Here is a 17,787-nt window from a genome sequence, read left to right on the forward strand (position 1 = left end):
CCTAATTCTGAGCAAAGTGCTTGGTTCTCCCATCAAAGTTCAAAGAGAATTGACTGACATAAAAAGACAGTGCTTGTAACAGCTACGATCTTAAGCCGTTAAGCCGTACCGTATCGGTAAAGTCCAACACGCTTCAGTGACATAGTGGATCTTATTTCATAGCAGTAAGGTTTAATTTTAGTTATGATACACACATAGCTAGAGAGGTGCGAATAGGTGTGCAGCGTTGCAGGCGTTACGTTAGAGTCTTCGTGTAACGATATCTGGCGCGAAGTTAGTAACGGAGACGGCTCCCCGTTGCGTCGCTTAGGAAATGATAAACAAGTCATAAGCGACTAGCGGATTTTTTTTAAGTTGATAACTGTTGTAAAACTTGAAGGCTCTTCCCACTAGTTCCATGGAACATTGGTTAATCAAACAGTTGTATAAGAGCTCAAAATATAAATATGGTAAGATAATTTAACCATTCAGTTCATACTAGTCTACAAGACAAAAATAATAGAGTAAAATTGTTGGGAGAAGAAGACTGAATATGGTTATAGGATACTCATTCATTAAAACACTACAGTATGTAGTAAAGTACCCCCGTTTTTTCGTTCGTATAACCGTGGAAGAGGTTACAACCCGTGGGTCGTTAGAATGAGTGCGCTAGATAATGGTTTACTTAATCAGACAGTAACCAAATCGGTTTTGTACAGATAGTGATCGAGATTAAGCTGTCGGGGAAGACACCAATAGATTTATGCCTTGATTGTCCTTTTGTGAATATGACAGCGGCCCGGAAAGTCGGATTTAAAGGACGATTCACGTTAGATCGGGCCGTGTCCGGGCCGGACCTTCCGGCGCTTACTTTTCTATGACATGACAAGCATTCACGTGATGCTTTGCATAGAAAACGATGCGCCGAAAGCTCCGTGTCGGACACGGCCCGGTCTAACGTGAGTGACCCTTAAAAGTTTAGAAGTCGTAAACAAAAGGCACGCGATGAACGTTGGTGTTGTATGCAGGAGGTTGTCCGTCTTGAATATTTAATAGTTTCTGCCGCTAACGCATATTCCTTAGACCATCGCAATCGTAGGTCGAGGCAGGGTCGACGTTTCTATCCGGCAGATATTAAATTGTCACCGAGGACCTTTGTCAGTCCGCGGCGTCCGACGCCTCAAAAGGGATTTAATTTGCTCCAGAAGTTTTGCGAAACAATTAATTATCAATTTGGGACCCTTCTTTTGACACCATGTAGACTGCCTCATTATTTTACCTTTGTGAAGTTTTGTTATAGAGCTATTCCTATGTATAGATAGGGCCCAATTGGACGGAGGCTTTTCTGTGGTTGGATATTGTCACCTAGATACTAGGTATTGTACCTACCTAGTTATAGTTAAGACATTACTCAGAAAAACCAAAGTTGTCTTCGATATCAAAGTTAAAATCGTTTAATATTAACTAAGTTAAGTATGGCCGGTTCCATTAGTTGCCAATTGATTCCCCGCAATTTTTGGGAATACAGAAGACAAGTTAAAATTTAATACTCCATTTTTACGCAGGTAGAAGAGAATCTAAAACTACAGATTAATCTACACGTATAGTTGCTAGCCAGAAATCCCTGGCAAATTAATCGGCGTAATAAGTGGCGTCGCGCGTAGGGCGTCGCTAGGCACCTGGTTTTTCGCTTGCAAGCGGATTCTCGTATTACCTACCTACATTTAGGTACCTACAGGTAGCGTAGGGTGTTAAATTTCAATAAGTGCCTATGACATTGTAAAGCTTTCAGTATACTTGTATAGGTATGGTACACTGAAATATGATGAAAACCTTATTCGAATTTAAGCTGCCGTGAGACATACTAACATTAAACTAATTTTACGGTTTAAACTCACGTGTTTTTAGTCACAAACGCGACAATTTTCGGAGAGCCTAGGTCTCCTTTCTCAAACACTATAATACTGTTAGTTTAAGCTGGTCAGTTAGTTTAATGAAAACCTTATTAATCTTAATTTTAATATAACAGTGTCTCACCCTACTAAAAATCCAGTCACACATCATCATCATCATCCTCCTAGCGTTTATCCCGTACTGTGACGGATTTCGCTTTCCTACTTTTCTCCTTCCACTTAGTTCTATCCTGGACATCGGTTTCCGCTAACCCACAGGCGTTTAAATCTTTGGCGATGACGTTACGCCATCGCTGCCTTGGTTTCCCTCTGGTTTGGGCCTGCTAAGGGCTCTATCGGCTACGTATTCAGGCGGCCTTCTTTTGACATGCCCAAACCACCTCAGCCGCCTTTCTTGGAGCTTATCGGCAACGTAATCCAGCCACACATTCTACAATTCCTTTATCTATCTTCTCCTCTATCTTTGTCAAAGGAAATATCCATGCCCATAAGCTGTGCCCACACAAACCATAGGTAGTCAAACTACCGTTGCCTTTGTATTGCGCAGAGGCGAGGCAAACCTCGTTAAGGCGGGTGTCAAAGGGCCGTAACCTAATTACACACCTCGCGCTCCTGCGCCCAAGATCCTGCCGGAATTAATGCATGCTAATATACTTTAGCTTTTAAGCTGGACGTATATTGAGTTTGGAATAAGTTTTGTTTCGAAGGGTTTCGGCGATAATTCTGTTTGGAAGTTGGAAAGAAGTGTTTACTTCATGAGATACGTAGCGAGCGGAGTGTGTTGTTTGAATTGAAGTTTATTTCACAAAACTAACCCCATTTCATTTGCGCAAATAATGATGGTCGTACAAAAAAACATATACTTAGTTAAATTTGTTACTTACGCCCAGTTGATTCATTTGATGACGAGCCACTTTGCGTGAATTTTAAATGTTAGTGATATGATGATATAGGTACAGATTGAAATTGTTATGTTTGATTATACGTTGAGGGATGGATACCTAGGTCATACTGAACAACTTTTACTATAGGGCCAACCCCGAAATGGCAAAAATCTGCCGTCTCATACATTTTTAGTGAATAATATATCAATGTTTTCTATGGAACAGAACCACTTATTCATCCCTCAGCGTATGGTGAAACGTAATAATTTCAGTCTGTATGTATCTAAGTGGCTGATAATTATTAGATTTCTTAGGTACAATTCCTGAAAAATAAATAAACATTAATTGTTAACTAAACGGTAGTGTTAAAATAATTGACCCATTGGAACGATAAGCACTTCTTAATCCTAATAGGACTTAAAGTGTTATTAAATTAGTAATTAATTACTGTCACTGACCTATTTTGGATGGATTTTAATCAGGTCACACATTCTAATCATTCTCACCCCATAGCTTATATTCTATAGTGTATATCTGTAAATATTTCCCATCAACTACCAACAAACAAGCTACAAGTAGCTCCCTCCGAGTCTTCTTTCAACGCTCTCATTCGCTTTGTTCCTTGGAAACAATTTAGCCCACTTCAATATGTAAATTCCCAAGCACCGTCTCTGCCCTCTTAACCGTACTAACCCCGTAATTATAAACAGGTCGTATGTGCTGTACCATGCTTACATCTTGAACGGTCTAATCATCAACCTTATTGCAATGATAATAAAGTCCATCTGTGGTCAGTCAAGAGTGTTGGTGTTAGTACAGTTGTAGTTCACTTACGTCGTTTGAGCGTGGAGCGATATTGAAGCACCAATAACCCCGCGAAATCATGATAAATTATCCACATTTGCGCGGTAACTTCAACACGGAAAGGTGTGGATGAGGCATCATAATTGCTTTGCTAATTGCCGAGCACTTCAATGAAATGGTTAAAGAAAATTCCTTCTGTTTAAAATGATTGAACCCTAAAAATTTTTCCGGTGTCTCATAACTAAAGAGGCTAGAACTCAAGATGTTTTTCATACTTTATTAGGATAGTGTTAGGGGTGAAGGGTAAGTATATATTAATAAATATAAAGGTGTCCCACGGAACACAATAAACGATGCAGCCAGCGAATCATGGATAGCTTTATCCATCTTTATCCACGTGATAAAATAACTGTCACTGTTTAACACCGTGGGATAGAAAGTGACGTTCACCGTTTTATCACGCTGTCACGTAGACAAGAACGACCATCATATCCGTACAGGCCGGGTATCAGGAAGACTGAAAAGACATGGCGGGACGACTTGGACGCATTCTATCCCAAATGGTGGGAAAATGCTGATGACAGCTAGGGAGGCCTTTGCCCAGCAGTGGGACACCGAAGTAGGCTAACTAAAAATAATAATAATAAAGGTGTCTGAACATTAACAAACGTTGCTTAACTCGTCTGATGTTAGACTAAATTTTGCAGACAAATAGAAAAAGTTTTTTGACTGCCTACTAAAGATACTACTACTACTGCTGTGGCGCAACAACCCGAAGTGGATCTTGGCCTCCGACACCAAAGACCGCCATGCTACTCTGTCCAAAGCCGTTTCTGTCCAGTCGACGGCGCCGAGTAAGGTCTTTCTGCACTTCGTCTCTCCAGCGGTACCTAGGGCGTCCAGACGGCCTTCAGCCACTTGGTACTCCAGAGTACGCCCTCCAGACTGCGCGATCTTCCCCCATCCTGACTACGTGCCCGAGCCATCGGAGCCATCCGAGCCGAACACCTACTAAACATAATGTATAAAATTTAATTACGAATTGAGTAACTACCTATAAGCATTCGAAACTGGTCTTCATGAACATAACATAATCAAGGCCGTTATCCTGTAGAGCTAAGATGGTCGTCTATTTATCACTTGTCACTATGCTGTCACGTTCTAACAAATAAGTAAGTGACGCATGGCATGCGACAGGTGATATAAATGCGACCGTGAAACCGCTTCTGGACAACTATCAAGCTACCCTCAAGAAACAAAACTTAAACAATTACTCGAAATAATAAACCCAGCTGAATTACAGCACCTGTCACCTCAAAATTACCTTAATTACCACTTTATACCCGAATTAATGCACGTCACTCAGTACGCCGCGGTACGTTTCTTCCACGCGGCCGTATGAGCACCACTTTAAGTCGCAGCTCGCATTATTAATGAGGGAGCCTTAGAGAAAATTAAATATAGCATTAGGCCCGGAAGCCCCGGATCGTGGGGAGGGGGGGAAGAAAGGTTAGGGGGTTAACCCTTCCGCCACCCGCTCGCGACAATGCGGGTGCATAATTACGCATTTGTAAATTTTAAATGCCCCACCCACCTCATACAGCCTTTTGTATGGCGTGATTCGAGCTTTTACTGCGCATTCGAATAAATTCGAGATGATGACGCGGGGCCCATTAACTGGTAATGCGAGTAATTTTCATAAGTCTACATATAGGCACGATAAAGGCAATGTATGTGTGTGTAAAGGTGTGTAAATCCATTAATCCTTTCAGACAATTCAGACACAAGTTGTCATTAAATTTAAATCTTGTATTGTATGAACGCATTGGAAATCCGTAGTAAAGATATTACATGTACATATACCATTACGGATTCTCTAATCATAGGAATAGGACATACGGCTCGATTCGGGAAATGAATTAGAGATTCACTAGATATGAAATAGTAAAGATATGTGACGTTCCACGGCAAAATGTACCTTATGGCGGCTTTGCGTTGCGTATGCAGAAAACAGTGCAATCAATTTCTCCCTATAAAAGTCGCTTTATAAAGTTCAGAGGGCCTATCACGAACCACGTTTGATGTGTTGCCTTTCTGTTGCACTTGTAAATTCGTACGTACTTAATTGTGACAGGGAGGCAACACGTCAACGTTCGCGGTAGGCCCTTAGTTCATTGTTATGGATTTGCGATTAGATTAAATTAACTCGTTTTAAAGTTAATCGAAATTGCACATAATTAATAAACCCTCATTAATAAACATCACTATTTCATGAGACGTTTATAAATGCATCTGGAGACGCAAACTCTTTACTTAAAGAGGATTAGCATTTAAGATACCATTCAGATAACGTGGACGGTGAAAGTGTTAGACAAAAGCTTATAAAAATAAACAACCATAGTTAAGCAAAATATCAAGTCAACCTTCACTTTCCCTTGTTCAAAACCAAAGGTTAATTAAGCAAAACAAAAAGGGGTTAAACAAAATCAATAGACACAAATTCATTAAGCGCTAAGTAGATTGAAATCCAACATGGCTGCCAAAGATGGCGGCGGGCGGGTTAAGGCGCGTTGACAAAGCGTAGTCGTTAGTTCGCGAGCCCTCTTATTAACCTTATGATGTACGGGGGATATCCGTCTTGTTAACCCATGCTGTGACGTAGCCGGCACTGTCGCTGAACAAATCAGTGTGTTGTGATTGGTAAGCGTTGTTAGCATGTTTGAACGTTTTCATATTGGGTCATATCTATAATATATGGAGACTCAAGACCTGTAATAATTTCTTGCCCACTAGCTGACGACTGAAGTAAGCAGGCTTTTTATTGGAAAGTGTCATTCTATGGAACTTGTTAATTATGTAAACAAACCGCCATATTGAAATTGTTTCTGAATGATGAATTTATTATTCGACTCGCCGGCACTCGGTAACCGAAGTACGCAGGTTTTTATGCAGGTGGTTGTGGCACGTGGCACGAGCGGTTTTACTTGACAATAGACTATGATTAGCTCGGGCTCTATTAGAAACCTACGAACTATACCTACTAGTGATTTTTGTTTAACATAATTAGCAAGTTCCATAGAATGACACTTTAATGTGTAATATGATATCTTTAACGTTTATTTATTTGCAACATTCGTCAAGTGTTGAGTAAGGCATGTCTTATTTACTGCAATAAACGTAAAATTAGATACTTACCTAGTTAATGGTTTGTCGAAATTATAACGAAAATCCGTGATATACATATTTGGCTGGTTGGCTAATAAATGAACTGAGCATAAAACTGGCAAAAATAAATAAAGCACAGTAAAGGGGCCCACTGATTAACAGTCCGCCGGACGGTGTCGGCCTGTCAGTTGTTCGGAACTGTCAAAATTCTGTTCTAACTGACAGGCCGATACCGTCCGGCGGACTGTTAATCAGTGGGCCCCTTTAGAGTTGCAGATTTGGAATTCGAAGTAAACAAAGTACTTAATCGAGTCAGAACTCTCTGAACTTTGTTGTATGTAAATAAAAATGCGTGGTTGATTTATTTTCAACCATATTAATAACTAGTGCCCCGCCCCGGCTTCGCAACACACCTTAACAAATTATACACCTCAAGAATTACTCTATTTATAGGTGAAAACCGCATGCAAATCCAGTAAGTTTTCGAGTTTATCGCGAACATACACACAGCACACAGCCAGACGCGGCGGGGGACTTCTCGAAATCGGGAATAAAAAAACCTCGTAGTTGCTAAGAACAGTCCGTTGTAATATATATAATATAATAGCTTTTGCTATAATGTCGGGCTGTTCCCTGAATGATTACTTTCAATTTATAATCGGCAAGGGTTTCCGTTGCCGATGCCTATTCAAACTGCTGTCGAGGCGCATGTGCCTATCATTTCTCATAAGTTTCCACCATTACTCCAACCACCGACTTTGAAATGAATGTTGTAATTGCCACGCGTGACGCCCTACAACTTTCCGAAAATTAATTAAACTTATAAACTTATGCTCAGAAATAATTAAATGTTAACACTTTAGCAACTAGCGCGCTCGAGCCCTGACTCGTCTTTGGAGAGTAAATATTTGCTAAATATTTTAAACTTAGCTTTGCATGATAGTCTACACCGGTTTTCATTAAGCTACGATTAATATGTAGATATTGTTCTAAACAACTTGGATACCTTTTCAAGCCGTGCAAAGGGATGCGAAATCGCTGGCGCGTTAGCACTTCAATGATGTTCGAAGAAATGTAAAATAATTACTCGAAAGTGCTTCCAACCCTTTCTCTAATCACCGCGAGGGTTCGGAGAGCCGTTAAAAAATTCCTCCCTAATCTGGGACATCGGAATCACACTAAAAACGTAAATACTTTTATCCCTGTAATCCCGGTCTTCTTCGCGGATTAGCGCTGTAGCGGGGAAAGAAAAATGCAAGACGCAATCTAGCAAATGGCATTAAAATGTTTGGGTTCAACCCTCTCGCGGCGGCGCGATTTTTCAAAGTCGGAAAAAACCCCTTCGTCTGAGGCAATGTAGCGGACGGGCACGTCTTCGAATGCGGCCGGCACACTACTGCCGACCAGCCGCTCTTGATACTTGTTTCTGTTAAAGTTTTGTTTTTTAGTTTTAATTTAAAATAATCTCCTATAGAAATATGTATAGATACAACAATGCTTTCATTTGATTGTTTTCATAACTTCAACATATCTACATCAATAAAAGTTACACTTCTAATTATGATGCACGATAGCGGTACCCGTAATTATTGTAACTTGTCAGGCATAACTGTGATGAACTATTTTGTGTTAACACATTTTTATGTTTGAATGATTTTTTTTATCATTTTGAGCAAAAATTGAATGAGTAATTTAAAAGCATGTATGTATTTTGAAAGAAACAAAAGAAAAAACAATCTCAAACTAATTTATTCAATTATTTAACTTAGTTTGTAACCTGATCTTCAAATATCAAACCCGATTGGGCGCAGCGATGATTCCACATTGTGCACAGCACACAAACACGAAGTATTCCACATTTTTAACGAATGCAAATCGTCTGTAGCTGCCCTTTCTTTTGCAACTTTGATCAAGGAACACAAAACGGAAATGCCTCCTCGTTTTTCTTGTAACGAGTTCCGTGAAAGTTGAGCTCTGATATCGAAATGGGTATACACATTTGAACTTTCTAATGGGTTAGTTCAAAGGGATACGAGTACAATTTGACTAAATTAATGTAACTATAACTATTATACTTTCTTTACTACGTTCACTCCGAATTGTATTTGATGGTGACAATGCATTCTTTCTTAATGAGTAGAAGATACATTATCATCATAACTAACAGATAATTGTAGATGTAGATGTAGAGGTACTTGGTAAAGTATCAACGTCAAGATCCGTGTCTACTGACTTTGATAACCTTGTTGGACCAACATGAGTATATCTTTTAGTTTGACAATCTAAATCGCAAAACATAATATGTCAAGACTCAAATGTGAAGAATAAGATTATATTTTCACTTTACAATCAAGTTAAAATAGTTAACGTTGAAATTATTGAAAGTGAAATAAAAAAAATTACAAAAACACTGATGAATTATGTCGTTTCAATAAAGATTACTCAGATACAATTAGTCACATATTATAAGTGTTTTGCTGAATAGTGTATCTAATGAAGCTACTTTCGGGTCTGAGTGTACGCTGCACTTCGACTTTTGAGTGGAAGTAGAACAAAGCCGGGTAATCTTGAATTCTGCCGGTTTTTTTGCGTCTCGCGTCCGTGGATATTGTCTGAGCCGCTGCTGCAGTATACATATCTTATGCAGTATCTCCGCCGTGCTACGCTAGGAGGATGTCCAAAGGTGGCTAAAACAATAACGACGTACGTAAAACAATCGGATGACTTACGTTTTATTTGTATCTTACAGGCCTATTCGGATTTCGAGATAATCACAAGATCTTGAGACGATTTAGAGATCAACTAGATCTACGTTACATATCGACTAGATGTGACTTGAATATCTAAGTCATAACTTGTCGAAATCGTTCAAGAGGACCTCCAGAATCGCGGAAACGTCAAATTTGACATATCTATCTTACAAATATCTTTAAATTATCCTTATCGTAACTTGTTGAAGTCTAGTAGAAATCTAATTCATTTTCCGAATCGAGCCGTAAGTGCCGTGCGGTATACACGGTGTAGTGCTTATATGCATTCTGCTTGACTTTTCAATGTAGATAACACTGATAGATGATAAAGTACATATTATACCAATCTACAATTTGTTTTCTGTTTCCTTAAATATTTATATTTCTAATGAAAGAGGCTACATGTCCCTCGTGGTGCATTGGAAGCTTATAAAATTATAAATCTTAAACTATATTTGTTACTTAAGTTTTTGGAACCCATGTTAGGTAGAGTTACAGTAGTAACTTGAATATAACACCATAACCCAGGTTTACCCAAGTGGGTACAATGGGTGGTAATGGCTTAAGTAAGGTTTAGGACTTGAAAAGCCCTAGAAATCTATAAAATTTGAATAATTTATATCGTCTGCTTGCAAACTGAAATCGTAATCAGTGGAAAGGATTTTTAAATACTGTATTATTGTCCCTTGCTTTGTTTATAGCATGCCTAGTTTAAGTCGTGTCTCACATCTTAGCACAATTTGTACTATTGTTCCACTATGCTGACGTTTTCCGTTGGTCATATTATTAGGTAATGCGTTACGTCCGTTATGTCGAGTCGATAATTGATAATTATAAAATAAATAAATAAATAATTTAGCCTATATACGTCCCACTGCTGGGCACAGGCCTCCTCTCAAGAACGAGAGGGTTTGGGCTATAGTCCCCACGCTAGCCCAATGCGGATAGGGTACTTCACATACACCTTTGAATTTCTTCGCAGAAATACGATTGATAATTAAATTACTGTTAAAATAACGTTTTCTGTGCTGACCTGAATGCTCTTAGCTGAAGAAAGGCCGCCCGGAATAGCGACCACCCGCCTTGGCTACACTTATTAAAATGCAATAGAAATTCCTGCACAATCTGCTCTTTATTAATCCCTACTATGTCGTGCGGCTGCATTAAAGACGATCGAGACTTTATATATTATGAGTTGGAATATAACGACTTCCTTTTAAAATTGTTTATATCACTGCGTTTAGTAACGTCACCTAAACTGCAAAATGTAATTCAAGACCAAAAAAAGTAAGACAATGTTACCACTGCAATAATTTGTTTATAAAATAGTGAATTCCTTTTGATGAATAATCACGCTAAGGTAATTTATTTATTAGTAATTTTACTCCTACGGTTTAAAAAAATACTTTTATTTACTTATTTTTGCATAAATACAAGACGCGCTAGTAAAAAGTGGCAACATATTTAGTCTTACTTTTTTGGTCTTGAATTAGCATGCAGCTGCTAAAACGATACCTACTTTAGATGTTTGTTCAGTCAAAGAATTACCATAAAATAATTTAAATAGTTAATAATAAAGTACATCAACAAAGCCACACATATAAAAAAAAAGCCACGATTTGCGTGTGTTTAAAGTTACTACCCATGGCACTCAGATTTTTAAAAAAATTAGTTTAAATATATACTCATTAATTTGACGTCGTGCTTATAAAACGATTAATCAACTCAAAGGGTTAGATTGACGTTTTAATCCGATATTGATGGTCTATTACTGAGAAACAACTTAATCTTCAGACTTTCCCCAACACTGAGCAGCGGCCATTAGTTAAATTGTCAACGTTGAACTTTCTTTAATTTTTCTCCCCGAAAATATGAGCAGATTTCCTTCGTTTTTCGAACTAGAGCATAAAAATGTGGAAGCAAAGTAACTACCTAATTTAACGAGGCAAGTTGTCGAAGGTAGTAAATTTTGCAGATGCAACGGATCAAATCGAGTCGTAAATATTTGCGCATAATCTAAAAATGCCACGATTTATTATAGCTCGCTAGATGTTAGACGTTGAATTTACTGTGATTTGTATAAAAATGTATGTCAAGAGAGGATTTATTTATTTATTTGAATTTAATATATTTAATAGGGATCATGTTGTTTTTAATGATGGTTTAACAGATTTAAGCCGTTCTTTATCAATAAAGATTAAAAATATTACAATACGAATAGATAAAACATTATAAACTGTAATAAATGTCATATCATATACTAAGAAAATTATATAGTAGTGTTTCTACTTGAAATAAAAACAAATTAAAATATTTTCTTAAGATAATTTAATTTGTTGTAATATTTTTAATAAATACAACATTGTTTGAAGGAATTTTATCGGCACATATTTGCTCGGCATATTTAGGTTATTTGATTTGTTGATGTTGGCATCAACATCAACGGCGAATACATCACTCACCTTCGGTTTGCCGACGATATCGTAGTCATGGCAAAGTCGATGGAGGAACTCAGCATGATGCTCGATGACCTCAACCGAGTTTCACAACGGGTGGGCTTGAAAATGAACATGGACAAGACGAAACTTATGTCGAATGCCAATGTTGTGCCCATCCCAGTCTCTGTTGGGAACTCGGTACTCGAAGTTGTTGACTCGTACATCTACCTAGGACAAGTAGTCCAATTGGGTAGGTCCAACTTCGAGAAAGAGGTCAACCGCCGAATCCAACTCGGTTGGGCAGCGTTCGGGAAACTACGTAATGTCTTTTCGTCCGACATACCTCAGTGCCTCAAGACGAAAGTCTTTAATCAATGTGTGTTACCAGTGATGACTTACGGCTCCGAAACGTGGTCTTTCACTATCGGCCTCATCTCAAAACTCAAAGTCGCTCAACGAGCTATGGAGAGGGCTATGCTCGGAGTTTCTCTACGTGATCGAATCAGAAATGAGGAGATCCGTAGACGAACTAAAGTCACCGACATAGCCCACCGGATTAGCAAGCTGAAGTGGCAATGGGCAGGCCACATTGCACGCAGAGAAGATGGCCGATGGGGTCGAAAAGTGCTCGAGTGGAGACCACGGACTAGCAAGCGCAGCGTAGGACGTCCACCCACAAGATGGACAGACGATCTTGTTAAGGTCGCCGGAAGACGCTGGATGCGGGTCGCTTCCAACCGGCACGTATGGAGGTCCAAGAGGGAGGCCTATGTTCAGCAGTGGACGTCTTATGGCTGAGATGATGATGATGATGATGATTTAGGTTATTAATTAATCACCGGGTGATTTGTACTCTATGTCATTAGAGACGATTCAATGCAGTAAAATATAGAGGAACGTCCTGCAGGCGTATTACGGATGGCTTTATCCACGTGACAAAATAACTGTCACTTTTTAACACCGCGGGATAGAAAGTGACGGGCACCGTTTTAACGTGCTGGCACGTAGAAAAAAACGATCACCATATCCGTACTGGACCCATTTGTTAGCGACTAGCTGGGACAAGCACTAAGCCATGACAATGATGTCAAGTGACGAAGAACAGGGAAGTCCTTTACTCCGCGGGACCCAAAATAGACCATTTAAAACACCTTCCTTGTGTCTACTTAAAAAAGCTTTCGTCTAATTGCAACAAGAACTATAAAGATTAAGCGGCCGGATTGAAAATAATGCGTTTTACATTTTCGCAGCGCCGGTATCTGTGACATAAAGCGGCATGTAATTTATTCTATTGCTGAAAGGGTCGGGTAGGGTGGGAATTACCCAAGGTGGGTGCTAAAGGGTTAAGCCGAATGTACGGGGTCGCGCCGGCAACTTTGTTAATTTATGCGCTTAAAAATGTCAACTGTGAATTATGACGCCAAAACAAATTTCCTATGTATAAATGCTTTGCGATTATCGCGCTTCTATTTTATATTGAAATATAGTACTATTATTGGACTATTTGGACGGTCCAAGACCTTCTTGACTTATGTACGAGTATAATAGGAGTACTATATATCTTGAATGTGTTGGTGATGTATATATCTAGAAATATTTGAATTACAGCCGCATCTTTTATAAAATCTACATGTTTAATATTTGCCTTTATTATTAGTTGTTTCACATTTAACCTTAAGATTTATAACTTTTATTGTGTTTCTTTAATATTTTGAGGCGAGTATTATTAGAGTTTTATATAAGAAAGTGTTTTTTTTTTACGTAAGAATATGTTGATATGTACTTATATCTTAATTTAAGATCATTCGTATTTCTTATATTATTATACCTTACGGCCCGATTAGAACTTTAAGATACGTCAATTAACAGATCTATAAATGATACGGATTAGATGTGACAGTGTCAAAAATGACGTTTTTTCTTGTAGAAACGTCACATTTGACACTGTCACATCTAATCCATATCGTTTATAGATCTATTAATTGACGTATCTTAAAGTTCGAATCGGGTAGTTAGTCAAACTGAAGATTAAAGGTATGCTCAGACGATAGGAACAAGTTGTATAAACGACTTAGGTAATACGCATCTCCGCTAACGAACACGTACGTCACTCCCAAAGACACTCGAGAAACACATATAGGCACATATAACCTACTTAAAACCCGTCTTATTTTGATTCCCGATCCGCGCATTTCAAACTTGTCAGAGCCAACAATTGAGGAGTGCCGCGACGGAGATAAGGCGGGAATTGAAACAAGCTTGTGGGGGAGCGAGGGAATCGTCTCACTCATTATTTAAATATCCACAGCTACCTTCTAAACCTCTTATCTTATTAGTCACGTTAACGCAAATACTACCTTAACATATGCAGCTTAGAGCTCATATTTTAAAATAGGGCTGAGATAATAAATTGTTTGAAAAGATAGGACTTGTATGCTCTGCGTTAAGTATCGCGTTAAGCGTTATAACGCCATTGTAGTGTTGATTGAGTTGTTAAAAGCATTCGGAATTGTTCACGTTAAGTATCAATAGTAATATGAAGTTGACTCATCAAGAAAGCTTCTTTCACGGCACGGGTCGCATCAACCATGCCAGTAATCGATTAGATAACGTAGACAATGACGCAATCTGCTGGCATTCGTCACAAAAACTTGGATTTTCAAATATTATGTCTAGGAATTACATCATGCCATTTCTATTTTAATACAGGAAATGCCATACCTTCTTCTTCTTCTTCTACCTAGCGTTATCCTGGCCTTTGCCAGGGTCCGCTTTCCTACTTGCTTTGAGGAAAGCACTGGAGTGGAGGCACTTTGCTCGATCCTGGGCGTCATCTCGTGTGAGCCCGTTCACACTCATATCTGCTTTCACGACATCGAGCCATCGCTTTTTTGGTCTGCCTTGGGGTCGGGGGCCGTCAAGGGCTAGGTTAAGGCATATGGTCATAAAATGTATGCATTTTTTATCCTAACAGTATATTAAAACTTATTATTTTGTTGCCAGGCATAGCTCATCAGTTAGCCGGCCTGCCGAACGGCGAGTGGGGGGCGTTAGCGCGGCACTACCCCCCTCCCCTGTTACCTCCACACGCGCACTTCACACCGCATGTGCTGCCACCCCATGCGCCTGGGCACCCTCCACAGGCTCATGAAACTGGTGAGCATCAACTTGTTACAGCGTACATGCCTATAATTATACTATCTCATTGGAGTAAAGGAAAGATTTATATGTAGAAGTATATGAAATACACGGGGGCTAAAAAATAACTGCATTCTCGTTGCTAGGGAGGTTTTGAGCAACTTTTATTATGGGACCAACCTCGAAATCACGAAAAAATTGTTTACCCTCCCATAGAAAACGGACCAGCAAAAAGTACGAAGCTATTTTGCGGTTGGTAAAAGTTGCTCAGTGTAATATACCTCCCTGGCAACGGAATTGCAGTTATTTTTTAGCCAACCTGTATGGCACGCTTAAAATATAGTATTATATATTTTAATTTATCTTTCCCAGATGTGACATCCGAGAACCCTACAACAGTGCACGCGCACAGCACGACTAGCCCCGCAAACTCGCGGCCGAGCTCCCCGCAGAGCGACGACATCTCCGTCACGGCCTCCATCAGCCCCCCGCCTGACGACCGTCCAGGAGCCTTCACCTCCGTCACCAGAACCAGGAAACCCCTCCAGCCTCTACCAGCACCTTCCAGCCTATTCCACAGCGCGTTAGCTGCACAACTGTTCCTAAATTCCCCTTTACTACCGACGCCGCCAGCGTGGCTTTACTCGCAACTTTACGGTGGCTACGATTGGTGGCTTAGACCACCGCCCCCTCAAGAAGATTCCAACTCCAGTCCAGACAGAGAAGAAGAAGCTAACTCCACTCCACCTGGCGGTGGAAAAAAGAGACCTGCTTCACCGGAATGGACAGAACAAGGGGTCAGGACGCGCAGCAAAGCATTGACTACTTCCGAACGAAGACCGGTCGATGTGTGGCGTCCGTATTAGACAATTTTTATCTAAGGACTCGTGACAAATACAGGAAGACTTTAGTGTTCGGCTCGCTAACCGTCCGGAGTGATAAGTGTGTGGACAACCGGTTATAGATGTTAACGGTGGCTAAATATAGTGATTACTGTCGATAGATGGTGTTTTACGTTAGATAAATGAATGTGAACTTCAATTGTAATGTTTAACGAAATTGTTGACTGTATTATAAGATAATGCAAAATTGTGTAAATAAAGTTATTGAAATTTTAACTGTTTGCTTAATTAAGTGGCGTAATTGAGTTTTTGATAAATAATTGCAGCTCATTTCAATGGCAGCACGAGAGGCAAATACTGTTTTGGATCGGATTTATTATTATTTAGACCGCAGCGGGAAAGCGTCGCTTGGCCATCGGATCACAATATTTTATGGAAACTATGTATGTAACAAAATTTGAACACGCTCAAATTGCAGGAAAACCTTTTAACTGCATGACGAAAATAACTAGATCCTGATTCCTGAGTGAGTAAGAAAAAGTTTGTTTTTGATTTAAACAGAAAATATGATAGGTATTAACCATAGATATAAGAATATACAGATACCTTCCAAGCGAGCTGTCAGTGGGACCACTTTTTGTTTAGTGTACGATTAACAAAGCGGCCCACTTTGCTGTAGCCATGTCGATAAAGTCATATCGATAAACTATCGAAATTTCTTGCAATTTAAATTTTACTTCAAAGGTTTAACGATACCTAAAATGAACTAAAACGTTTTTATTCTTTATTGTGGTTATCAGATCACAATTTTATAGTCACGCCCCAGGAGAGAACCAAGGGAAAGTTCAGATATTTAATTAAAATACATAAATACCTACTAAAATAGGTGTTCCGCAATAATTGAATTATTTTATTACATTATAATATATTCATTATCCATTAGCATTTCAATTATGTTTATGTTTAACAAAGATATTGAAGCTTCAATTAATCGCTATTTCGCTCCGCTGTGTAGCGTTTATCGATATATATAGTAGTATACCCTATAATGGACGTGGAACCAGTAATGGGACAAAAAAACATAATTCCTCTAAAATAAGTATCTAAAAGTAGTTTATAAACACTGGCTGTATATTATAATAAATAAGAGTCCTAGAGCTGTTTCAGTTTGAAGTTTCATTAAATTTGGTTGTTTTTTAAGAAATTGGCGCCAACCCAAAAGTTGTCGTGTCACTGAAAAAAAATACCACTACGAATGCTTAACAACTTCGCTAAGAGAGTTGAGTTAATTTATTAAATTTTGATTAATTAATACTTGATGAAAACTAGAATGTGTTTTGTTAATTGCATTTACCATGAGATAAGGTATACAACACACTATGTTGTGACTCCACAGATGTAAAAAAAAATAGTGGTATTTGGCCCAATCTTATTATAGGAGCTGTAAAGCTGCGTGTCTCCTATGATGGGACAATTGACAGAATGCTGCTTGCCATGCCATAATTTCATGTTTAAACAATACAGAAGTAAAATGTAGTTACGAAATATGTCAATCAGGAGGTATTCTCGGACTTCGGATAAATTAATATCGTTTTTCCAAACTTTTATTTAACTTGCCCTGTTAGTTAGTGTGGGTCCAATCTTGGTAGCTGAATTTGAGCCACTTTCCGATTTCCGATTCAGTTGAAATTTTGTGTGAGTACGTAATTAAGTATGCAAATCGGATGATAATGCATATATTATAATAACATGGACCTGATCTGATGATGGAGACAGGAGGTGGCCATGGGAACTTTATCGCAATAAACCCTAACTAATTGTGTTTGGGTATATTAGAATTGTCTCGATGGATCTAATACAATAATAATTGGCTG

General features: G+C 39.0%; 1 protein-coding gene across 1 annotated transcript in view; it reads left to right on the top strand.

Moving 5' to 3' along the window:
- Positions 1–16,189, top strand: part of LOC134672534 (runt-related transcription factor 1) — a 48,045-nt gene extending 31,856 nt beyond the window's left edge. The window contains exons 5-6 of the mRNA XM_063530480.1: positions 14,937–15,089; positions 15,444–16,189. Coding sequence (XP_063386550.1) covers positions 14,937–15,089; positions 15,444–15,937 — 647 coding nt within the window. The 3' untranslated portion in view covers positions 15,938–16,189. The remainder of the gene's footprint in view (positions 1–14,936; positions 15,090–15,443) is intronic.
- The last annotated feature ends 1,598 nt before the right edge of the window (positions 16,190–17,787 follow it).

The sequence above is a fragment of the Cydia fagiglandana genome, chromosome 17, assembly GCF_963556715.1.
Source record: "Cydia fagiglandana chromosome 17, ilCydFagi1.1, whole genome shotgun sequence".
Lineage (NCBI taxonomy): Eukaryota > Metazoa > Arthropoda > Insecta > Lepidoptera > Tortricidae > Cydia > Cydia fagiglandana.